Consider the following 27047-nt stretch of genomic DNA (forward strand, 5'->3'; position numbering starts at 1 on the left):
ATGGGGCCAACAGAAATAAATCCCTTTAAGGGTAGAGGAAGAGAATGCAATAGCTTTTCTACTGGAAGAGGAAAAGGCTCCGGTCCATCATTATACTCACTAGAAAAAAATATTTTCCTTATTTCCTATGGAAGGGAATGAAGCTGGGAGAGAAGTCTCTTCCTGTTGTTCTAGTTCCTGTTTTTCCTTCTCCTTTAAACTTCCTGAATTCCCTTCAGGTGGAAAAGATGGGTGGTCTAACTCACCACAATCTGGCAAATAAAGAGTATAGAATGCAGAGCATACCAGTGCCCAGCTGGTCAAAAGAGTAACATTAGTAAAATGACCTTGCTCATATTCTCTTTTCAGGCAGCAACCTACCTGCCCCCATAACTCTAATGTTCCTTGATCAGGAAACCAAAGGCTAAAGGCTTTCCTGCTGAATTAAGAGCATAAGCTTGTGTAGAGCTCCAGGCTCTACAATGCACTGGCCAGCCTTAAGTAGCTGTTGCACTGTTTTAAAAAATACTTTCAGCTGTTGGGTCATTTCTTGACTCATGATAACCTAACCCCTGATATTTTATGCGTGCATCCCATCTTCCTGATGGGAGTCAGGACTGTCCCTTACCGGGATTCCCCCAAAATTGATGAGCTCCTCTCCTTCATGCGAAAATTCAAGGTGATCACGTCGGGGGCAACAGTTGCAGAGCTTACAATTCCAGCTGAATGAAGAATGAAGTACTCAGACAATTCCAGCTGAACAGGGCTAGCGGGTAGCTCTTCTGAGAGAGTTTGCCCCAGCATCCATCCACCAAGTATTTATTGAAAGGGCTTGTATTTACTACAAACATCCACTAGATGGTCATTTAAAGTGGGTTGCTGAAGCACCTGTGACCTTGTACACACACAAACTGCATCCTCAGGATTGTGTGCACACCACACACTACTTCCTGTCTTGTTTTCAAGGTCAAGGAGTTTCATTCCCATGCACAAATAACACACACAGTGCCTCAGTATTTTTCTATAACCTGATGTCAAATGTCATGTACATAAGCTTGAATATGTTGCCATGCACCCCCTACACTCATCCTTTTATATGACTGCATAGTATTCCATGGTGTATATGTGCCACATTTTCTTTAGCCAGTCTAATCATGGATGGGCAACTGGGTTGGTTCTGAGTCTTTGCTATTGTGAATAGTGGTGCAATAAACATACGTGTGCATGTGTCTTTATAACAAAATTATTTATAATCCTTTGGGTATATACCCAGTAATGGGATTGCTGGGTCAAATGGTATTTCTGGTTCTAGATCCTTGAGGAATTGCTACACTGTCTTTCACAATGATTGAACTAATTTAGTCCTACCAACAGTGTAAAAGTGTTCCTATGTCCCCACAGCCTCTCCAGCTCTGTTGTTTCCTTAATTTTTAATGATTGCTGTTCTAACTGGTGTGAGATGGTATCTCATTGTGGTTTTGATTGGCATTTCTCTAATGACCAATAATGATGAGCTTTCTAAATATATATTTGTTGGCTGAATAAATGTCTCCTTTTGAGAAGCGTCTGTTCATATCCTTCACCTACTTTTTGATGGGTTGTTTGTGTTTATTCTTGTAAATTTGTTTAAGATCTTTGTAGATTCTAGATATTAGCCCTTTGTCAAATTGATAGATTGCAAACATTTTCTTCCATTCTGTAGTTGCCTGTTCAATATAATAATAGTCTCTTTTACTGTGCAGAAGCTCTTTAGTTTAATTAGATCCCATTTGTCTATTTTTGCTTTTGTTGCCATTGCTTTTGGTGTTTTAGTCATGAAGTCCTTCCCCATGCCTATGTCCTGACTGGTATTGCCTAGGTTTTCTTCTAGAGTTTTTATGGTTTTAGGTCTCATGTTTAAATCTTTAATCCATCTTGAGTTATATTTGTATAACATGTAAGGAAGGAGTCCCATTTCAACTTTCTGCATATGGCTAGCCAGTTTTCCCAACACCATTTATTAAATAGGGAATCTTTTCCCCATTGCTTATTTTTGTCAGGTTTGTCAAAGATCAGATAGTTGTAGATGTTTGGCATTATTTCTGAGGCCTCTATTCTGTTCCATTGGTCTATGTCTCTATTTTGGAACTAGTACTGTGCTGTTTTGATTACTGTAGTGTTTTAGTATAGTTTGAAGTCAGGTAGCATGATGCCTCTAACTTTTTATTTTTTTCCCTTAGGATTGCTTGGCTATGTGAGCTATTTTTTGGTTCCATATAAAATTTAAGGTGTTTTATTTCCCAATTCTGTGAAGAAAGTCAATAGTAGCTTGATGGGGATAGCATTAAATCTATCATGATATTGATTCTTCCTAACCAATAGCATGGAATGTTTTTCCATTTGTTTGAGTGCTCTCTTACTTCATTTAGTAGTGGTTTGCAGTTCTCCTTGAAGAGGTCCGTTCCATCCCTTGTTAGTTGTATTCCTAGGTATTTTATTCTCTTTGTAGCAATTGTGAATGGAAGTTCATGCATGACTTCACTCTTTGTCTGATGTTGGTGTATAGGAGTGCTTGAGATTTTTGCACACTAATTTTGTATCCTGAGACTTTGAAGAAGTTGCTTATCAGCTTAAGGAGTTTTGGGGCTGAGAGGATGGAGTCTCCTAAATATACAATGATGTCATCTGCAAATAAAGACAATTTGACTTCTTCTTTTAATTGAATATCCTTTATGTCTTTTTCTTGCCTGACTGCCCTGGCCAGAACTTCCAATTCTTTGTTGAACGTGAGTCATGAGAGAGGGCACACTTGTCTTGTGTTGGTTTTCAAAGGGAATGCTTCCAGTTTTTGCCCATTCGGTATGGTATTGGCTGTGGGTTTGTCATAAATAACTCATTATTTTGAGATATGTTCCATCAGTACCTAGTTTATTGAGATTTTTTTAGCATAAAAGGCTGTTGAATTTTGTCAAGGGCCTTCACTGCATCTATTGAGATAATCATATGATTTTTGTCTTTGGTTCTGTTTATTGATTTGAGTATGTTGAACCAGCCTTGCATCCCAGAGATGAAGCTAACTTGATAGTGGTGGATAAACTTTTTGATGTGCTGTTGGATTTGGTTTGCCAGTATTTTATTGAGGATATTCGTATTGATGTTCATCAGGGATATTGACCTGAAATTTTCTTTTTAGTTGTGTCTCTTCCAGGTTTTGGTATTAGGATGATGTTGGTCTCATAAAATGAGTTTGGGAGGATACCCTCTTTTTCAATTGTTTGGAGTAGTTTCAGAAGGAATGGTACCAGCTCCTCTTTGTACCTATGGTAGAAATTGGCTGTGAATGCATCCAGTCCTGGACGTTTTTTGGTTGGTAGTCTATTAATTGCTGCCTAAATTTCAAACCTTGTTATTGGTCTATTCAGGGATTTGACTTCTTCCTAGTTTAGTCTGGGGAGGTTGTAAGTGTCCAGGAATGTATCCATTTCTTCTGGATTTTCTGGTTTATTTGCATAGTTTATCATATTTTCTGATGGTAGTTTGTATTTCTGTGGAATCAGTGGTGATATCCCCTTTATAATTTTTTTGTTGCATCTTTTTGATTCTTCTTTCTGCTTTGTTAGTCTGGCTAGGGGTCTATTTTGTTGATCTTTTCAAAAAACCAGCTCCTGGGTTCATTTATTTTTTTAAGGGTTTTTCATCTCTGTCTACTTCATTTCTGCTCTAATTTTAGCTTTTGAATTTGTTTTTTCTTGCTCCTATAATTCTTTTAATTGTGATGTTAAGGTGTCAATTTTAGATCTTTCCTCCTTTCTCTTATGGGCATTTAGTGCTATAAATTTCCCTCTACACACTGCTTTAAATGCATCCCAGAGATTCTGGTAGGTTGTGTCTTTTTTCTCAGTTTTAAAGAACATCTTTATTTCTGCCTTCATTTCATTATTTATCCAGTAGTCATTCAGGAGCATGTTGTTCAGTTTCCATGTAGTTGTGCAGTTTTGAGAGAGTTTCTTAATCCTGAGTTGTAATTTGATTGTACTGTGGTCTGAAAGACTGTTTCTTATGATTTCCATTCTTTTGCATTTGCTGAGGAGTGTTTTACTTCCAAATATGTGGTAAATTTTAGAATAAGTGCAAAGTGATGCTGAGAAGAATGTATGGTCTGTGGATTTGGGGTGGAGAGTTCTGTAGATGTCTATTAGGTCCACTTGGTCCAGAGTTGAGTTCAAGTCCTGGGTATCCTTGTTAATCTTCTGTCTACTTGATCTAACATTGACAGTGGGTGTTAAAGTTACTCATATTATTGTGTGGGAGTCTAAGCCTCTCTATCAGTCTCTAAGCTCTTGCTTTATTAATCTAGGTGCTCCTGTATTGGATGCATATATATTTAGGATCATTAGTGCTTCTTGTTGCATTGATCCCTTTACCATTATGTAATACCCTTCTTTGTCTCTTTTGATCTTTGTTGGTTTAAAGTCTGTTTTATCAGAGACTAGGACTGCAACCCCTGATTTTTTTTTGCTTTCCATTTGCTTGGTAAATATTCCTCCATCCCATTATTTTGAGCCTATGTGTGTGTCTTTGCATGTGAGATGAGTCTCCTGAATACAGCACACTGATAGGTCTTGGCCCTTTATCCAACTTGCCAGTCTGTGTTTTTTAATTGGGGCATTTAGCCATTTACATGTAAGGTTAATATTGTTATGTGTGAATTTGATCCTGCCAATATAATGCTAGCTGGTTATTTTGCCTGTTAATTGATGCAGTTTCTTCATAGCGTCAATGGTCTTTCCAACTGGTATATTTATGAAGTGCCTGGTACTGGTTGTTCCTTTCCATGTTTACTGCTTCCTTCAGGAGCTCTTGTAAGGCAGACCTGGTGGTGACAAAAATCTCTCAGCAGTCGCTTGTCCGTAAAGGATTTTATTTCTCCTTTGTTTATGAAGCTTAGTTTGGCTGGATATGAAATTCTCGGTTGAAAATTCTTTTCTTTAAGAATGTTGAATATTGGCCCTCACTCTCTTCTGACTTGTAGGGTTTCTGCTGAGAGGTATCCTGGGAGTCTGATGGGCTTCCCTTTGTGGTAACCCCGACCTTTCTCTATGGCTGCCCTTAGCCTTTTTTCCTGCCTTTCAACCCTGGTGAATCTGATAATCATGTGTCTTGGGGTTGCCTTCTTGAGGAGTATCTTTGTGGTGTGTTCTGCATTTCCTGAATTTTAATGTTGGCCTGCCTTGCTATATTGGGGAAGTTCTGGATAATATCCTGAAGAGTGACGGGGAGTTTCCAACTTGATTTCATTCTCCCTGTCACTTTCAGGTCACCAATCAAGCATTGATTTGGTCTTTTCACGAAATCCCATATTTCTTGGAGGCTTTGCTCATTTATTTTCACTCTTCTTTCTTTAATATTGTCTTCTCACTTTATTTCATTGAGTTGGTCTTCAATCTCTGATATCCTTTCTTCCACTTGATCAAGTCAGTTAATGAAACTTGTGTATGCTTTATAAAATTCTCATGCTGTTTTATTCAGCTCTATTAGGTCGTTTATGTTCTTCTCCTAATGGTTATTCTGGTTGGCATTTCATCTAACCTTTTTTCCAAGGTTCTTAGCTTCTTTTCATTGGGTTAGAACATGCTACTTTAGCTCAGTGATGTTTGTTACTACCCACCTTCTGAAGTTTGCTTCTGTCAGTTCATTAAACTCATTCTCCAGTTTTGTTCCCTTGGTGGTGAGAAGTTGTGATCCATTGGAGTAGAGGAGGTATTCTGGTTTTTGGAATTTTCAGCCTTTTTGTGCTGGTTTCTTCCCATCTTCATGGATTTATCTACCTTTAGTCTTTGAAGTTGGTGACCTTTGGATGGTGTCTCTGGGTGGACATCCTTCCTGTTGATGTTGAAACTATTTCTTTCTCTGTTAGTTTTCCTTCTAACAGGCTCCTCTGCTGCAGAGTTTGCTGGAGGTCCACTCTAGACTCTGCTTGCCCGGGAATCACCAGCAGTGGCTGCAGAACAGCAAAAATTGCTGCCTGTTCCCTCCTCTGGTAGCTTTGTCCCAGAAGGGTTCCTGTCAGATGCCAGCTAGAGCTCTCCTGTTTGAGGTGTCTGTTGGCCCCTACTGGGAGGTGTCTCCCAGTCAGGATACATGGGGGTCAGGGAGTCACTTGAGGAGGCAGTCTGTTCCTTATCAGAGCTCAAACGCTGTGCTGGAAGATCCACTGCTCTCTTCAGAGCTGCCAGGCAGGAATGTTTAAGTCTGCTGAAGCTGTGTCCCTTTTCCCAAGTGTCTGTCCGAGGAATGTGGGGGCTTTATTTATAAGTCCCTGACAGGCTGCTACCTTTTTTCAGAGATGCTCTGCCCAGTGAGGAGGGAGTCTAGTCACAGTCAGCCTGCAGAGGCCTTGCTGAGCTGCCATGGATGGTCTCTACCCAGTTTGAACTTCCTGGCAATTTTGTTTACATTGTGATGTTAAAACTGCCTACTCAAGCCTCAGCTATGGTGAATGCCCCTCCCTGCACCAAACTCGAATGTGCTAGGTCAAGCTGACTGCTGTGCTGGCTGTGAGAATTTCATGCCAGTGGATATTAACTTGCTGGTCTTCGTGGGGGTGGGACCTGCTTAGCCAGATCAGTTGGTTCCCTGGCTTCAGCCCCCTTTCCAGGGAAGTGAATGGTTCTGTCTTGCTGGCATTCCAGGTGCCACTGGGGTATGAAAAAACAAAACAAAACAAAACTGCTGCAGCTAGCTTGGTGTCTTCCCAAATGGCCTCCCAGTTTTGTGCTGGAAACCCAGGGGCCTGCCAAACCAAGCTCTTTTAACTGTAAGTAAACCATATTACCAAAGAATTTTTCAAATGTGAAAACTGTGAGTGGATCAAATTTCACTGGGGCAAAAAGTACATTTCTGCAGTGACCTAAAGTAAGTAGTGTTCAACCTATTCCTGCATAATTATTCCCAAACTTGCCTGACAGGAATCATGGGGAATCTATTTTAAAAAATTCAGTAAGTGTCGGTTAGGGCCCAGGAATTGGTTTTTTAAAATGCACTCTGGGTGATTATTCACATCAGGCAAGGTGGGAAAACTGGTGAGGTATGAGTGAGAGAAAATTTCTGTGCGGTGATGCAGTTTCCAAAATACCCAACTTATTACATATTATGGGTTGAGTATTCTTCTTTAAAATGCTTGGGATCAGAAGTGTTTCAGATTTCTGATGTGAAAAAATATTTCAGAATATTTTCATTTCCTTACTGGCTGAACATCTTAAGTCCAGAAATCCTAACTGTTCCAATGAGCATTTCCTTATGTCAGCACTCAAAATGTTTTGGATTCTGGAGCATTTCTGATCTTAAGATTTGGGATGCTCAACCTGTATTTATAACCAAATGATTCTAAATGTTCTTGCTGTCTAGTTTATAATCTTACACTAGAGTGAGGATAAATCAGTTCAGATCTCATCTTCCTTTTCTATACCAACCATGAAGAAGTATCAGATGTCACAGAAGCCAATACTGAATGTTTTCATAGAGAAATAGTACTGGTGCTTTTCAGGACAGAGGCTGGCACAGTGTGAAGGCTTAACTGTTAGTAATAAACTAGTCTTAGCAAATTCAGAAAATAAAAACATGTTTTTAAAAAGGGATGTATAGAATCTGTATACTGAGTATGATGTAATCTTTATATATTAAAATGTCTGACTATAAAAATAGTATCCCATAATCATTCCCTCTGTGCCCACTCTTCTACAAAGTGACTTTCTCTTATCAAGAGATTAGTTTTTCCCCACTCCTTGAATATGGACTTCCCTTGTGAGTTGGTTTAGTCAACAAAATGCAGCCAAGTGATGTCATGTGACTTTGGGTCCTAGACCTCAAGAGACCTTGCAATTTCCACCTGCACCTCTCTGAACACTTCCCCTACTAAGTAAGGAAGCTCAGTGTTGAGAAAGGATGATCAGAGACCATGTAGAAAGAGAGAGTTCTAGCCACCAAATTTCCAGATGAGTGAGGTAATCTTAACATAGGCAAGACCAGCATTAGAACTGTCTAGTAGGTATTATCAATCACCTGACAAAGTCATGAGAAATAATGAACTGATACAAGACACTAAGTTTTGGGTGGTTAATTACACAGCAATGTATAACTGGGGTTAAAACGCACAAGAAAAGCAAACAGGAATGAATCATTTATTCAAACATAAAACAAGAAGCTATATAATTTTGGGAGTTTCATTTTTTGAGAGTAAAAACTACAAAATTGAACAGCGAGGAGGAAAAAAACAAATTCCGATAATTTGATTCAACATTAATCCTTTAAAAATCACTATAACAAGTTTAAATATAAATGATTTATTTTTATATTCACAAAACTAATTATAATACACAATGAATTCTGTTACGGTTTTATGTGTGTGTGTTAGAGAGTATAGATCTCCATATCACTACCTAATTTGTCTGTTTGTCAAAAGAGTTATTTTTAATTTTTATGTTTTTGGAGACAGGGTCTTGCTCTCTTTCCCAGGCTGTAGCACAAGGGCACCATCACTGCTCACTGCAGCCACAAACTCCTGGGCTCAACCAATCCTCCTGTCTCAGCCTACAAGTAGCTTGGACTACAGGCATACATACACCACCATGCCAATTTTTTGATCTAGTAGAGACAGGACCTTACCCTGTTGCCTAGGCTGGTCTCGAACTTCTAGCTTCAACCAATCCTCCCAACTTGGCCTCTCAAAGTACTAAGATAGTAGGCATGAGCCACTGCACCCAGGCCAAAAAAGGTATTTTAGATCACCATTAAATTGTAGTGCTCTTTCCCATCAAACATAGTAGGCTTGTATCCCTGTGGTGAATGTAGAAGGCATTGATTGTAGGGAAATTAGCATACAATATTGCAATTCATACCCATTGGCAGCTAAAAAAAATTAAAGTGCTTGAAAGATGGGCTCTACATTGATGTCCAGAGAGAGAATTTATAACACATATAACTACCAATAAAAATACTGAAAAATTAGAGTAAGAATTGCATTGTTAAAATTTGTAGACTTGCATTGTTGAAACTTATCTTAAATATTGCATAGATCTATATTCACTATGTTATAATTTGCATTGCTGCTGCATCAGAGGAAACTTAAAAATATTTCCACCTTCTATGTCAGAATAAATTGAGAGAGCATGATTCTATTAATTTCTATATTTAACAAGTTTCCGTAACTTGTTAAAGGAATGACAGCAAGTCAACATTCCTTCCCATCTCATATTACCAACCCACTCCCTGCACCCAGTTTAATAATATGGTTTGGTAAGTGCTTAATGGATGATTCATCTCTAAAGATGAGCAGTGTTCATCAGCTGTATCATATCATGAAAAGCACAAAATATCAGCTGAACTAGCTTTTCTGCATCGGTCTCTGGGCAGGATTTCCAGGCGGAACAGGCCACAACAAACCTGTGAAGCATAAATAATGATTAATGATTACACAAAAGGCTCCAGATAGTGACGGTGAATACATCCAGGACTTTATTTCATCTGGATATTCATATATGAAATGTGAAGTCTTGCTGACATTAGGTAAATGTAACGTGACACAATTGAAGGTAAAGCCTATTTGTAGATAATGCTAAGGAACACCTCATTCACTAGATGACTAGAGCCTAAGGACAAAGGAAACAAATTAGCTAGAGCCCTACAGTGCTCTGGAGCTAGATTTTACTGTGTTTAAAACAAGGAGTTCCAGGGCTTGAACTCAGACCTGGAACAAGCAAACCTGATAGACATTTACAGAACTCTCCACCCCAAATCCACAGAATATACATTCTTCTCAGCACCACATCACACCTACTCTAAAATTGACCACATAATTGGAAGTAAAGCACTCCTCAGCAAATGCCAAACAACTGAAATCATAACAAACAGCCTCTCAGACCATAGTGCAATCAAGTTAGAACTCAGAATTCAGAAACCAACCCAGAACCACACAGCTTCATGGAAACGGAAAAACTGGCTCTTGAATGTTGATTGGATAAACAATGAAATGAAGGCAGAAATAAAGAAGTTCTTCGAAACCAACGAGAACGAAGACACAACATACCAGAATCTCTGGGACACATTTAAAGCAGTCTCCAGAGGAAAATATATAGCAATAAGTGCCCATATGAGAAGAGTGGAGAGATCCAAAACTGACACCGTATCGTCAAAATTGAAAGAGCTAGAGGAGCAAGATCAAAAACACTCAAAACCTAGCAGAAAACAAATAATTAAGATCAGAGCAGAACGGAAGGAGATCGAGACACTAAAAACCCGTCAAAAAAATCAATAAATCCAAGAGCTGGTTTTTTGAAAAGATCAACAAAATAGACAGACCACTAACCAGACTGATAAAAAAGAAAAGAGAGAACAACCAAATAGATTCAATAAAAAACGATAAAGGGGAAATCACCACAGATTCCACAGAAATTCAAACCATTATGAGAGAATATTACAAACAATTCTATGCACATAAACTAGTAAACCTGGAAGAAATGGATAAATTCCTGGACACCTGTGTCCTCCCAAGCCTAGACCAGGAGGAAGCCGAAACTATGAATAGACCAATAACAAGGTCTGAAGTGGAGGCAGCAATTAAGAGCCTACCACACAAAAAAAGCCCAGGTCGAGATGGGTTCACAGCCGAATTCTACCAGACACACGAAGAGGAGCTGGTACCACTCCTCTGAAACTATTCCAAATAATCCAAAAAGAGGGAATCCTTCCCAAATCATTTTATGAGACCAACATCATCCTGACACCAAAACCCGGCAGAGACTCAACAAGAAAAGAAAACTTCAGGCCAATATCCATGATGAACATAGATGCAAAAATCTTCAATAATATACTGGCAAACCGATTGACACAGCACATCAAAAAACTTATCCATCATGATCAAGTAGGATTCATCCTCGGGATGCAAGGTTGGTTCAACATAGGCAAGTCTATAAACGTAATTCACCATATAAACAGAACCAAAAACAAAAACCACATGATTATCTCAATTGATGCAGAGAAGTCATCTGACAAAATTCAACAGCCTTTTATGCTAAAAATCCTCAATAAATTCAGTATTGATGGAATGTATCTCAAAGTAATAAAAGCTATTTATGACAAACCAACAGCCAATATCATACTGAATGGGCAAAAACTGGAAGCATTCCCTTTGAAATCCGGCACTAGACAAGGATGCCCTCTCTCACCACTCCTATTCAATATAGTACTGGAAGTTCTAGCCAGAGCAATCAGGCAAGAAAAAGAAATAAAGGGTATTCAAATAGAAAAGGTGGAAGCCAAATTGTCTCTATTTGCAGACGACATGATAGTATACCTAGAAGACCCCATAGCCTCAGCCCCAAAACTCTTGAAACTGATAAGCAACTTCAGCAAAGTCTCAGGATATAAAATCAATGTGCAAAAATCACAAGCATTCCTCTACACCAATAACAGACTTAAAGAAAGCCAAATCAAGAACGAACTGCCATTCACAATTGCTACAAAGAGAATAAAATACCTAGGAATACAACTAAGAAGAAACGTAAGGGACATCTTCAAGGAAAACTACAAACCACTACTCAACAAAATAAGAGAGGACACAAACAGATGGAGAAACATTCCATGTTCACGGTTAGGAAGAATCAATATCGTGAAAATGGCTATACTGCCCAAAGTAATTTACAGAATCAATGCTATCCTCATCAAGTTACCATTGAATTTCTTCACAGAAATGGAAAAAACCACCATGAACTTCATATGGAACCAAAAGAGAGCCTGCATAGCCAAGTCAATTCTAAGCAAAAAGAATACAGTGGGAGGCATCACACTACCGGATTTCAAACTATACTACAAGGCTACAGTAATCAAAACAGCATGGTACTGGTACCAAAACAGAGATATAGACCAATGGAACAGAACAGAGGCATCGGAGGTAACACAACATATCTACAACCATAGAATCTTTGATAAACCCGACAAAACAAGCAATGGGGAAAGGATTCCCTGTTTAACAAATGGTGTTGGGAAAACTGGCTAGCCATGTGCAGAAAGCAGAAACTGGACCCCTTCCTTACACATTACACTAAAATTAACTCCAGATGGATTAAAGACCTAAACATAAGACCTGGCACCATAAAAACCCTAGAAGAAAATCTAGGCAAAACCATTCAGGACATAGGAGTAGGCAAGGACTTCATGAACAAAACACCAAAAGCATTGGCAACAAAAGCCAAAAGAGACAAATGGGACCTAATCAAACTCCACAGTTTCTGCACGGCAAAAGAAACAGTCACTAGAGTGAATCGGCAACCAACAGAATGGGAAAAAAAATTTTGCTGTTTAACCATCTGACAACAGGCTGTATCCAGAATTTACAAAGAACTCAAACAGATTTACAGGAAAAAAACAAACAAGCCCATTCAAAATTGGGCAAAGGATATGAACAGACACTTTACAAAAGAAGACATACATGAGGCCAACAAACATATAAAAAAATGCTCATCTTCACTGGTCATTAGAGAGATACAAATCAAAACCACATTGAGATATCATCTCACGCCAGATAGAATGACGATCGTTAAAAAATCTGGAGACAGATGCTGGAGAGGATGTGGAGAAATAGGAACACTTTTACACTGCTGGTGGGAGTGTAAATTAGTTCAACCATTGTGGAAGACAGTGTGGCGATTCCTCAAGGACCTAGAAATAGAAATTCCATTTGACCCAGCAATCCCATTACTGGGTATATATCCAAAGGAGTATAAATCATTCTACTATAAGGACACATGCACACGAATGTTCATTGCAGCACTGTTTACAATAGCAAAGACCTGGAACCAACCCAAATGCCCATCGATGATAGACTGGACTGGGAAAATGTGGCACATATACACCATGGAATATTATGCAGCAATCAAAAATGATGAGTTCGTGTCGTTTGAAGGGACATGGATGAATCTGGAGAACATCATTCTCAGCAAACTGACACAAGAACAGAAAATGAAATACCGCATGTATTTCCTCACTCATAGGCAGGTGAGGAAAAATGAGAACACATGGACACAGGGAAGGGGGTACTACACTCTGGGGTCTATTGGGGGGAATAAGGGAGGGACAGTGGGGAGGGGGGAGCTGGGGAGGGATAGCCTGGGGAGAAATGCCAATTGTGGGTGAAGGGGAGGAAGGCAGCAAAACACACTGCCATGTGTGTACCTATGCAACTATCTTGCATGTTCTGCACATGTACTCCAAAACCTAAAATGCAATAAAAAAAAAAAAAAACAGAACAAAAACCTTCCTAAAAAAGTCCTTTCTAAAGTGCTACTGGAATGAGTTAAAGTATGAATTCATGCTATAGATTTCAGAGAAATCTGAACTGTTTTAAAGAGTATAGTTACTGAAGACAGTTTAAAAAACAGCAGAGGGGAGAAGGATAACAGGTGAGAAAAGCTATTTCTTGAAGAGTCAAGGAGAGAAACTCTTGGGATCAAGTCATGCCTTCCTCCATCTTTCTCTAGATACTCCTAATAAGAAATTCCAGATCTGGTCAGTGAGAAAAGCGGCTGCAGGAAGCTGAAGAAAATAGGAGAGAAGCTTGACTTAGAGCTAGTCTTCCACTTTTCAGAGAGAAGTTTCTATAGTGAAATAGGAATTAAGCTCAAAATTAAAATATAAAATGTAATGCTTCTGAAAAACCATGCAATTTTCACATCACTTCAAAAAGTAAATTATCTTCAACATGTGCTTTAAATTAAGCAATTTCTGGATATGAATATCCAGAAGAAAAATAAAAACATGTTCTGGCCCAGTATATAATGGTATAACCAATGTCTGAGTGGATTTTATTTGCTGAAAGATATACAGAAACCCCACGTCCTGCCTTGTTTTCACCTAGTGATTCATGATCACAAGCCATTCTCCAGCTACAGTGGGCATGGAATTCCCAAAGTTTTAGCAACATCTAAATATGTTTCTTTCCACAAAATAACAATTCTTATTCAAGTGTCAATTTTTTTAAAATTTCAGTTATCTTTCTAAATTATAAAAAAAGAAAAACAGCGTTTCCTACATGTACAGACAATTCATGAATGAAGTATAGTGTCAAAAATAATGAAAGAAGGCTGGGCGCGGTGGCTCACGCCTGTAATCCCAGCACTTTGGGAGGCCGAGACGGGTGGATCACGAGGTCAAGAGATCGAGACCATCCTGGTCAAACAAGGTGAAACCCCGTCTCTACTAAAAATACAAAAATTAGCTGGGCATGGTGGCGTGTGCCTGTAGTCCCAGCTACTCGGGAGGCTGAGGCAGGAGAATTGCTTGAACCCAGGAGGTGGAGGTTGCAGTGAGCTGAGATCGCGCCATTGCACTCCAGCCTGGGTAACAAGAGCGAAACTCCATCTAAAAAATAATAATAATAATAATGAAAGAAGTTTTACTTCATACATAAATAATTTAAGTTACGTTATTTTTGCACACCAACTAGGTAAATAATTTTTTTTTTGGCTGAGTAAAAGTCTTGGTCTGTCACCCAGGCTGGAGTGCAGTGGCGTGATACCAGTTCACTATAACCTCTACCTCCCAGTTTCAAGCAATTCTTGTGCCTCAGATTCCCAAGTAACTTGGACTACAGGTGTGTGCCACCATACCTAATTTTTGTATTTTTAGTACAGACAGGGTTTCACTATGTTGGCCAGATCATCTTCAACTCTTGGCCTCAAGTGATCCACCCACCTTGGCCTCTCAAGCTGCTGGGATTATAGGTATGAGCCACCTCGCCTAGCATAATAAGCAAGAATAAAATTCTCAAAAAAGGACACAAATATTTACAGTATAAATATATAATCTATGTACATTATAGGTTGGAAGCACTATATAATTATAATTTTGTACCATGTAATAGAAATGTAGATAACTTGGTTCTTATGTATTTTTTTATATTTAACAATTTTTTTTTTCCATGAGCATGTAATACATTTAAAATAAAATGGTCTTGTGTTGGGGTAGAAGAGGTGAAAGGAGAAGTAGGGGAAGCAGGCACACTCAGTGTAACTTTATGTAAATACATTGTAATCTCTAACTTTTTGGCTTTTTCATTTCTCTAAAAATGTTTCTATATTGTACCAATCCCTGCCCCCCTTGCTTTAGATTCAATGCTCCTAACACAGAAGGGTCCATATCATAAAAGCTGTCAAAAACATTCTTGAATAATCAGAACACTTCTGTGGGATTACCTGGCGTCAGCTCTGGCACGACTTCTACTGTGTCTTCCTCCTTGTCATTTGGCTCTGGTTCAGAAGCACTCACCTCCTTCAAGTCATCTTCTGTTAATTCCTCTGGTGTGGTGACTATTAGTGCTTGAATGTTTAAATTTTTTAATAAAGATGAAGTCTTACTATGTTGCCCAGGATGGTCTCAAACTCCTGAAGCAATCCTCCCACCTTGACCTTCCAAACTGCTGGAAATACAGGCATGAGCCACTGAACCTGGCCCAAGATCCATACCTTGAAACCCTTCACCCTCTACTTTTTTTTTTTTTGCCATATCCACAATCTCTTTCACAATTTCCTAGACTGGCTCTGTTGTAAATCCTGTGAAAACATCTGGACATAGTTTTCTCCAGTACAAATGTATTATTCTGGAGGTTGATTGCTTTCATGACTTCATCTATAACCACAATGCCATCTTCAATGGTATAATCCTTCCAGACGCTCATGATGTTCTCTTCCATCAGGGTGGAACACAATCCTTGGTGACAATCCTTTCCACTGAGTCCTGAATGTAATGAGCCTTAAAGGTCCTTATGAACCCTCACGTAGAGCCTGAATTAGAGACGTTTGGGCACAAGTAGACCACTTTGACACCTTGGATGTTTAAATCATGGGGTTCTGGGTGGCCAGTTTCACTGTCCAAAATCAAAACAACTTTAAGACAGTCCCTTGCTGGCTAGTTACTTCCTGACTTCAGTAACAAAGCATCAATAGAACCAATCCAGAAAAAAAGGTTATCATTGTCCAGGCCTTATGTACAATTAAAAAACAAGCAGCTGATGTTTACCTTTTCCCATCAAGGATCAAAGTAACAGCTTTACAGACAAGGGTAGTCCTGATTATAAACCCTATTGCATTTTCTCAAAACAGTAGAGTTAGCCTATCCCTTTCTGCCTTAAAGCCTGGTGTTTGCTTCTTGTGATGGTTAATACTAAGTGTCAAGTTGATTGGATTGAAAGATGTAAAGTATTGATCCTGGGTATGTCTGAGACAGTCTTGCCAAAGGAGATTAACATTTGAGTCAGTGGACTGCGAAAGGCAAGCCCACCCTTAATCTGGGTGGGCACCATCTAATCAGCTGCAAGCACAGCCAGAATATAAAGCAGACAGAAAACGTGAAATGACTAAACTGGCTTAGCCTCTCAGCCTACATCTTTCTCCTGGGGTGGATGCTTACTGCCCTCCAACATTAGTTCCTCAGCTTTGGGACTCAGACTAGCTTCCTTGCTCCTAAGCTTCCAGTTGGCCTATTGTGGGACCTTGTGATCATGTGAGTTAATACTTCTTAATAAACTCTTATTTAGATATATATACATAATAATATATATCTATATATACACAATAATATATATCTATATCTATATATGCTATTAGTTCTGTCCCTCTAGAGAACCCTAATACACTTCTTTTCCTTACTAACACATGTCCTTTGTGGCTTTTTTTCCCCCCCAGAATGGGGCACATTTGTCTGCATTAAAAACCTGTTCAGGCAGATATCCTTTCTCCTCTATTATTTTCTTAATGGTGTCTGGGAACTTGTCTGCTGCCTCTGGTTCTCCTGTTATCTTGACATTTTTAAAGCCAAACCTCTTTCTAAAATTATCAAACTATCCTTCGCTGGCATTAAATTCTCCAGCTTTAGATCCTTCACCGTCCTTTAAAGTTGTCATGTAATTAATAACTTGGCTTTTTCTAGAATCATAGTAGAGTCTGTAAGTATGCCTTTTTATAAAGGTATTTTGCAAAAAATGCAAAGTTTTAATGTCTGCCGTGTAGCTACAGAAACAGCTTCACAAATTTCCTTTTTTTCCCAATGTTACTTAGACTTTATTTATGTTGAAATGATACACAACTGCAGCTACAGATCTCAATCTACCATACATATCAAGCAATTCAACTCTTTCTTGTAATGTCATGACTTTTCTCTGCTTCTTGGGAGCACTTACAATATCACTAGCTGCACTACATAGGGGTTGCAGGGTATTATTTAATGTTTATAGTACTGTACTACCCACAATAAAAAATTCGTGAGAGACAAACTGTTTATTCAGAGATGATTAGCATTATGTGGCATTTTAAGTAGATACCTGCAACACTTTAGCTCATCATAATAGCAACATGAGGTGGCTACAAAATTATTACAGTAGTACAGTATCACAGTTAGTTTTATGCAATTTGATTGAAAACCTCATCTTTACATTTGTTTACATTTCTCTTGACTCCAAATGGCACTGCATAAAGTCTGTAAGGGTTTATATAAGTTTTGATAAATTTTAACTTTTTATGGTAGATTTGTATATATTTTATGATAGTAAATGATGAAATAGACTAGTATCTATATTTTATGCATTCATGACATACTTAGATTTTTTGGATATTTCTAAGCTATGCAGTTTTGAATTTTTTCCAAATTGTCTCAATCTCCAGAAATTTTTCTCATTTATTTAAAATCTGCATATAAGTGGATCCATGCAGTTCAAACCCATGTTGTTTGAGAGTCAATTGTATTAGAAACTGAAATATGTCATGCATATTACCATTCCAATTTTCACTTCCTATGTGAAGTGCCTCCAAGCCTGCCCTCTTCTTATTCACATAGTGCTAAATGCAGTCACATAATTTTTATGAAGCCAATTATGCTTTGAAAGGCCCCTGTAAAGAGACTGCTAGACTGTAAATAAGGACCTTCCAAGCCTTGCTTTCACTTTAATTTTGCCTTGTTCTCCACCACTCTTTTCTATACCAGGTTTCGATCTTTTCTTTCTCTCTCTTTCCATGACATAAGTCAAACTCCACACAGCCCAAATGAACTGCATCTGAATTGGTAAAACATGTTTTAAAAAATATAATTTACCCAATCTCTTTTTTCTGTCTCATTAATATTGTCTGTGACTACATGAACTACCATATATGTTTTATCTGAGCTTACTATAAAATACCTTGTGCAAGCCAAGTATGTTCACGGGTGTACTGATTTTGAGGATGATGCTGTGATTGCTGAGTCAGCCTCAAATGATGTTCTGTAAAAAAGTATCTGAGGGAATGATTTGACAAGTGTCTCAAAAGCAGGACAGAGAAACATGAATATGCATTAAATGCCTAAGTGGTAAAAATAGTTACTTACGTAGCAAGTGACAGATGGCAATATAAGAATCATAGTGTAGGAAAGGCATTTAAATAACAAAGGTAGTATCGTTCTTACTCTGTAGCACAGTAAGAATAAAAAAGAAAAGCCTCACCTGTCATCTCTGATATGGTAGAAAAATCCATAACCATTGTGTACCATGGGAACCACCACTCCCTGGACACGTAAATAGCCGATCAGACTTGTTGAGAGAACAAAATTTCCACCTCCTCCACTGTGTAGCACAATAAAAGAACATTTTACTAGGCCTACAGATGCTTATATTGTTTCTAAAAAGCATTTAACATACAAAAAAAAAAGAAGCCAACTGATTAAGTTGTAAAATACTACAGTATATTACCTTTTGGTAAAAAGTGGGTCTGTAAACAGTTCTGGAACAGGAAGACCTTCCTCTTTTGCTATGAGTGAAAGACCTAAAAGGTGACGGTCAAATCCTACAAGGAAACCCCATATCTAAAGTTAGAAAAAAAATTTTTACCATGAGAGATTTTTTTTAGTCAGAAAAATGTTAAACATAAGTACCTTTTCCAGTGGAACAATCTTTCATCATTTTATTATGTTTTGTGAAAGCTTCTAACATCTTTTGCTGCCGCTCATGAAGCTGTATTAAAAATCAAAGGACACTTCAATAACAAACTATACAGAACCCAACTAGAAAAAAATCCTAAGCTCACTGTAATTAGGATTTGGGAAATTTGGGAAAGGAAAGATTTCTAGGAAGATCTGTAACACATGCTCCTATGTATTTTCTATAATTATTCTATTGCCTATTTTTCTCTGTATGTCCTGCTTTTTATTTCTTTCCTGGAATAGGAAAATATGAACTTGGGAGCAGCACTGAAGTGACATTAACAAGAACAAAAATAGGAGCAACTGAGATTTCAAAATGAAAGCATAACAAAAAAGTGACAATATAGTGGTTCTATGACATTAAGACACAGGCACGCATATATAACCACAGCTAGCAAAATTAAAGAAACAAATACACTAAAGCAACAGTGAGAAGGAAATTCGCTGTTGTCTAAATGCTTAATAAAAAAAGAGTATGGAACAAAGCATACAACTGTCCTGGTTTCAGAACATGAAACAGAAATCTGTGATTTCAAAAACATTCAACCACATCAAGAAAAGCTTCCTTTTAATGGCACTTCAGGAGTTTTGCGCTTATTAGTGGTATTCTAAAGGTAGATTAGAAGTACTGAAATAAGTAAAATACTGAGGACCCTTTGCCTAGAAAATAACACAAACAGGCTTCTTTTCCCACCTTCACTGTTTCTTAGTCTTTACAAATACACATTTCACTGGTGAATGAACAAATGCTTTGAAAACCTCAGAAGAGATGTCTCAAAATATTTTAATGATCCAGAAAAATTGAAGCAAAGAAGTTAGTTCCTCAAAGACCACCATTCCTTTAGAACAATTCAACAAATCTTGTTAGTTTTTTTCTTTTCCAATACTCACAGTGGTGGAAGGACCCTGCATGGACTGGCACCACCTGACTGCTTCAGCTGTGCACGATCGCACAGTCTCCGTACGGCCGTGATAAAAATACCTTGTCATAGCTGTTTCATAGCAACAACCAGGGCTACAAGAAATAATTAAGAGTATATCATAAGAAAGAAAATGCTCTAATATCATTACAGATACAGTTGCCTAATAAAGCTAGCTTTGTTCAGAGATTAGGTTCTCTAACATAGATGGCTTTAAGACTTTTAATAAAAACAAGGCTACTTTCAATACCAAAGAGCAAAAAGTACTCTGATCATGTGGGCTGTTTCAAAGGCGTGGCTGCTGTCAGGTCATATACATTGCCGTCTGTAGTAGACAGCCTCTAAGATGGCCCCCAAGATTCCTGCCTCCTGCTATTTATGCTATGCTGTAACCCCTCACTTTGAGCACAGGCTAGACATTGACTTGCTTCTAATGGAGAGAATACAGCAAAAGTAATGGGATATCACATCTGAAATTAGGGTACAAAGGGAGTTCTCTCTCGTTCTCTTATTTCTCACTCTGAAGAAAGCCGGCTGCCATGCCAAGGACTGCCTGATGGAGAGGCTCTAGTGGCAGAAAACTGAGAAGGGCCCTCTGGACAACAGCTAGGGAGGAACTGAATCCTACTAGTCCTTCAGGAGAGCAGCTGAAAACAGCCTTGGCTGATACTGACTATAGCCTCATGAAAAACCTTAATTAAGTCAGAGGTACTCAACTAAGCTACATCACAAAAAATGACCCGCAAAATTGTGATATAAAATTACTGACCCACAATATGTGATATAAAAAATGTATGTGTTTTAAGCCACTTAGTTTTGGGGTGATTACACAGAAATAGGTAACACAGAGTCCTTGATCTTTAGTTCCTTCAGAATAAAGTAGAACTAATATTTAAGAAGTTCCCCAGAGTGATATCTGTTTTCCTGGGTGGAGAATGATATAGCAATTTTAGGTATAAAAATCTCTTACTTTCTTGGTGGTTAGAATTTGGAGTCAAAGAGATCAAATACAGTTAGAGTGAAAAGTCTCTGAATGTGCATAGTAGGAGGGCTCAAACAGTTATGAAGTCTCTTCTGTTGAATGTTTCTGTCTCTCTGGAGTGAAATGCTATCATCCCTTCAAAGTGTGAAGGAGGAAGTATGAATGATATCTTTAAACAGCACTAAAATAACATTCTTTCAGAAAGCAAATTAACAATAAAAGCAGTAAAAATGAATAATAAAATAACACCACTCTGTAGCCTCAAATGAAATAATGAATCTTGGCAATGATCTTCAATGACTACTAAAACATTAGGTAAAAAATTCAGGGAGTAAACTTTTTATAACAGATGCTGGCTGACAAGTGAACACACTCTCAATCTTAAATGACGGAATAGAGAGCAAAGAGCATTAACTATTTGATTTATTGTAAAATGTAACCAAAATAAGAACTGATGCTTATCAGTTCTATAGCTCTACCAGTTTCCAAGACAAAGAAGAGACTGAGTAACATGTTAAGTATCATCATGGGAATACAATCAGGAAAATTCAGAAAACTCTATGGGATAAATGACCCTGTTTCTTCATAAAATCAAATACAATGAGAAAAAAGTAGTGAAAAGATTCCTATCATTTTAAAAAAAGAGTTCAGAGGCATATCAATCAAATGCAATGTGTAAAATTTATTTGGAACCTGATTTGAACATATCTGCTCCCTAAAAAAAAAAAAAAAAAAACTACGTGAAATTTCCAATGCCAGCTACGATAAGCTAGCTTGTATGAAGCCAGTCTTAATGCTAGGAATGACAACAAAAACTGGATTTAAAAAACATCTATTTGAAGGCTTTGCAGAATATTTTTTTTATTATACTTTAAGTTCTGGGATACATGTGCAGAACACGCAGGTTTGTTACACAGGTAGACACGCACCATGGTGGTTTGCTGCACTCATCAACCTGTCATCTATATTAGGTATTTCTGCTAATGCTATCCCTCCCCTAGCCCCCAAACCCTCAACAGGCACTGGTGTGTAATGTTCCCCCTCCATGTCCATATGTTCTCATTGTTCAACTCCCACTTATGAGTGAGAAGATGCAGTGTTTGGTTTTGTGTTCCTGTGTTAGTTTGCTGAGAATGATGGTTTCTAGCTTCATCCATGTCCCTGTAAAGGACGTGAACTTCCCCTTTTCTTATGGCTGCATAGTATTCCACGGTATATATGTGCCACATTTTCTTTATCCAATCTATCATTGATGAGTACTTGGGTTGGTTCCAAGTCTTTGCTATTGTGAACAGTGCTGCAATAAACTTATGTGTGCATGTGTCTTTTTTTTTTTGAGACGGAGTTTCGCTCTTGTTACCCAGGCTGGAGTGCAATGGCGTAATCTCGGCTCACTGCAACCTCCGCCTCCTGGGTTCAGGCAATTCTCCTGCCTCAGCCTCCTGCATGTGTCTTTATAGCAGAATGATTTATAATCCTTTGGGTATATACTCAGAAATGGGATTGCTGGGTCAAATGGTATTTCTAGTTCTAGATCCTTAAGGAATCACCACACTGTCTTCCACAATGGTTGAACTAATTTACACTCCCACCAACAGTGTGAAACATACCTATTTCTCCACATCCTCTCCAGCATCCGTTGTCTCCTGACTTTTTAATGATTGCCATTCTAACTGGCATGAGATGGTATCTCATTGTGGTTTTGATTTGCATTTCTCTAATGACCAGTGATGATAAGCTTTTTTCATATGGTTGTTGCCTGCATAAATGTATTCTTTTGAGAAGTGTCTGTTCATACCCTTTGCCCACTTTGTGATGGGGTTGTTTTTTCTTGTAAATTTGTTTAAGTTCCTTATAGATTAAATCTAGATACTAGCCCTTTGTCAGATAGTTAAATTGCAAAAATTTTCTCCCATTCTGTAGGTTGCCTGTTCACTCTGGTGATAGTTTCTTTTGCTGTGCAGAAGCTCTTTAGTTTAATTAGATCCTATTTGTCTATTTTGGCTTTTGTTGCCATTGCTTTTGGTGTTTTAGTCATGAAGTCTTTGCCCATGCCTATGTCCTGAACAGTATTGTGTAGGTTTTCTTCTAAGGTTTTTAGGTTTTAGGTCTTACATTTAAGTCTTTAATCCAGGAAAACAAAACCAATTTATTTTTGTAGAAGGTGTAAGGAAGGGGTCCAGTTTCAGTTTGCTGCATATGGCTAGCCAGTTTTCCCAACACCATTTATTAAATAGGGAATCCTTCCCTCATTGCTTGTTTTTGTCAGGTTTGCCAAAGATCAGAAGGTTGCAGATATTTGGCATTATTTCTGAGGCGTCTGTTCTGTTCCAATGGTCTACATATCTGCTTTGGTACCAGTACCATGCTATTTTTGTTCCTTGTAGTATAATTTGAAGTCAGGTACTGTGATGTCTCTAGCTTTGTTTTTTTTTTTCGCTTAGGATTGTCTTGGCTATGTGGAATTTTTTTGGATCCATATGAAATTTAAAGTAGTTTCTTTCTAATTCTGTGAAGAAAGTCAATAGTAGCTTGATAGGAATAGCACAGAACCTATAAATTACTTTGGGCAATTGTTAAAGCCGCCAGGATATGAGGGCCAAGATCTGGAGAGAAGAGCAACTCTGAAGTGAGGTACCTTGGAGATTTGGCTCCAGCCCTGCTTGTCTGTAGTCTTGGAGGAAGTCCCATCTGTCTAGGGACCTGGAAGGTATCACATCCACCTGCTCTCCCAGTAATTGACCCATGAAAACTGCATTTGACTGTGGATACAGAAGCAGCCCTTTGATCCAGCTTCAGTCTTACTCAGTGGTGGTCCCAGAGACAGTCCCATCTGTCCAGGGACCAGGCAGGAGCCATACTGAACTGCACTCTCAATGCCTACTGACTGTCTAACACACAAGCAGTCCCATGACCTGGCTCGAGCCCACTCAACTGCAGTTCTGGAGGTAGTCCTGTCCACCGAGGGACCCAGCAGGAGAAAGTCCTTACCTGCTGAAACAAGTCTATAAAAATTGGAAGTGACTCCTTTAAATGCACAGACATCAGCGTAGAACTACAAGGATAGGCAAACATGACCCCACCAAAGAAAACTAATAAACCAAAATGGCATACTAAAAAATTCAACAAAAAGAGTAGTAATAGAGGAATTGATGAACAAAAACCATATAAGACCTAAATAAAACATATAACTAAAGGGTAGAAGTAAGTTCTGCCTTGTCAGTAATTATTTCAAATGTAAATAATTTCAGATGTAACTCTCCAATCAAAGAGATTGGTAGACTGAACTGAAAAAACATGGTCCATCTATAGGCATACCTAGGTCACAGATATGGTAGGCTCAGTTCCAGACCACCGCAATAAAGTGAATATTGCAACAAAATAAGTAACACAAAATTTTTGGCTTCCCATTACAAACAAAAGCTATATTTGTAGGATACTGTAGTTTATCAAGTGTAAAATTCATTATGTCTAAAAGCCTATTGGTTCTGCTTTTCTGAATAACTCCAGTACAGATCCTTACTTTTTACTATATGCAAAAATTAACTAAAAAAATGGGTCAAAGACCTAAAGTAAGACCTAAAATTATAAAAATCTTAGAGGAAAACTCAGGGAAAAGGCTTCACAACACTGAATTTGGCAATGATATCTTGTATATTATACTGAGAGCACAAGCCACAAAATAAAAAAAACTAGATATTCATAAATACTTAAAACTTTGTATATCAAAGGATACTATTATGACAGCAAAAAAGACAACCCAAACAATGGCGGAAAATATTTTAAAGTCATATATGTGATAAGGTTTTTCTATCTAAAATATATAAAGAACTCCTACAATTCTAAAACAAAGAGTAACAACCCAATTAACAATGTGTGAAGGACTTGAATAGACATTTTGTCAAAGAAGATAAATAAATGAACAATGAAAATGCATGAAAAGATACTCAACATCCTAAGTCATTACAGAATTATATGTTAAAACCACAAGGAGTTATACCACTTCACAAATGGGTAGGATAGTTACAATTTTTTTTCCAATAAAGGGAAAATAAGTGTTGGCAAGGACATGGAAATGTACAATGGTATGGCTACAATTAAAAATAGTTTGGCAGTTCCTCAAAAAGTTAAATGAACAATTATCATACAAACCAGCAATTCCACTCCTCAAAAGACTTGAAAATGGGGACTGAAAAAGGTATTTGCATATAAATGATCATAGCAGCATTATTCACAATAGCCCAAAGGTGGAAACAACATAAATATCTAACAACAAATGAATGGATAAACAAAATGTGGTGTACATCCAGGTAATAGAATGTTATTCATCCATAAAAAGGAATGACGTTTTGATTCTACAACATGGATGAACTTTGAGAATATTATCCTAAGTGAAATAAACAAGACAAAAAAGGATAAATTGTAAGATTCCACTTATTTGAAATATCTAGATCAAGCAAATTCATAGAACCAAGAAGATTCGAGGTAACCAGGAAGTGAGGAATGGAAAGTTATTGCTTAAGGGGCACAAAGTTTCTGTGTGTGGTGACAAAAAAATTTTGAAAATAGTGATGAATGCTGTAAAACATTATGAATGTAATTAATGCCACTTTATTATACAGTTAAAAATCTTTATATAGCAAATTTTATGTTATACATATTTTACCACATTAAAAATTATCGAACTGCTTAACACAAATGTATTAAAGGGTCTTGTGTTTATAACACATGTAGAAGTACAACGTATGATAACAGCAGCACAAAGAATGGGAGAAGGAAATAGAGGTATTCTGTTTTAAGGTTCTAATATTATACTTAAAATGGAAAATATTTTACTGTGTAGATTATGATTTTTAAAAAAGTATTTTTAAACCTTAGTGCAACCACAGTTGATACGTAAACAACAAAGCTTTAAACTGTGTGAGTCCACTCAAATGGGAATTTTCTTCCATCTCTGTTACCCTTGAGATGGCAAGACAAGCCCTCATCTTCCTCTTCCTCAGCCTAACTCAAGGCGAAGATGAGGCTAAAGACCTTTACGATTAACTACTTAATAAATAGTAAATATATTTTCTCCTCCTTATGATTTTCTTTTCTCTTTTTTTTTTGAGACAAAATCTCACGCTGTCGCCCAGACTGGAGTGCAGTGGCATAATCCTGGCTCACTGCAACCTCTGCCTCCTGGTTTCAAGCAATTTTCCTGCCTCATCCTCCAGAATAGCTGGAATTACAGGCATGCGCCACAATGCCCAGCTAATTTTTGTATTTTCAGTATAGATAGGGTTTTACCCTGTTGGTCATGCTAGTCTTAAACTCTTGACCTCAAGCAATCCACCTGCCTCATCCTCCCAAAGAGCTGGGATTATAGGCATGAGCCACCACATCCAGCCTCCTCATGATTTTCTTAACAAGATTTTCCTTTCTCTAGTTTACTTTATTGTAAGAATACAATATATAATACATATACAAAATGTGTGTTCATTATTTATGTTATTGGTAAGACTTCTGGTCAGTAGTAGGCTATTAGTAATTTTGGGGGGAGTCAAAATTCACACTTGGATTTTCTAAGGCACTGGGGGTTTGGGGGCCTCTAACCCCCATGATCTTGAAGTAAGTCAACTGCTCTTAAAATAAAAAACCAGTATAGCTGATGTTAGAAATAAATTGAAGTAATTTTTTTAAAAGCTCAAAAAATTCAAAAGAAAAAGAAAAAAGAACAGATGGGATAACAAGGAAATAAAGAGCAAGATGGTAGACTTAAATATAACTTTACTAATAATTATATTGAATTTAATGATCTAAATAACATTTAAAGACAGATATTCTCAGACTGGATAAAAAAACAAAACTGAGAGGAGTAATGTTACCACAATGGCAAAGTAGAAGCAATCTGGCTTCACTCTTCCCCACAGAAAACCAAAACAACTATGCAGTACCAATTATCCTCAGGAGTATCCCAGAAACCAAAATGGAGTCTGTGATGATCCCAGGGGGCAGAGAAGCAATAAAACTTCAAGCAAAAGGTAAAAGAAACAGACCTCTTCATCCATGACACCCCTCCCTCAAGCTGCCAGGCCCCATGTGGAAAAACTCCCATTGGCTCACATCACTACACTAAAAGAAGTGAGATCAAGGCAGACAGACACTTTTATCTCCATTTGAGTTCCTTCACAGAAAAATCATTCCAGCTT

General features: G+C 37.8%; 1 protein-coding gene across 9 annotated transcripts in view; it reads right to left on the reverse strand.

The window, feature by feature from the left end:
• Window positions 1-27047, reverse strand: part of CROT (carnitine O-octanoyltransferase) — a 73494-nt gene that overhangs the window by 7391 nt on the left and 39056 nt on the right. For 7 of the 9 annotated variants that reach the window (XM_009002540.5, XM_078342972.1, XM_054237824.2 and 4 more), the window contains 5 exons: window positions 19846-19969; window positions 18907-18985; window positions 18725-18818; window positions 18479-18598; window positions 8124-9399 (listed from right to left, as the gene is read on the reverse strand). In XM_009002540.5, coding sequence (XP_009000788.3) covers window positions 9279-9399; window positions 18479-18598; window positions 18725-18818; window positions 18907-18985; window positions 19846-19969 — 538 coding nt within the window. In that variant the 3' untranslated portion in view covers window positions 8124-9278. Of the gene's footprint in view, window positions 1-8123; window positions 9400-9448; window positions 12673-18478; window positions 18599-18724; window positions 18819-18906; window positions 18986-19845; window positions 19970-27047 lie in introns of those variants that run through there. The other 2 variants (XM_054237827.2, XM_054237826.2) reach the window with 2 other exon arrangements.

The sequence above is a fragment of the Callithrix jacchus genome, chromosome 11, assembly GCF_049354715.1.
Source record: "Callithrix jacchus isolate 240 chromosome 11, calJac240_pri, whole genome shotgun sequence".
NCBI classification, from domain to species: Eukaryota; Metazoa; Chordata; class Mammalia; order Primates; family Cebidae; genus Callithrix; species Callithrix jacchus.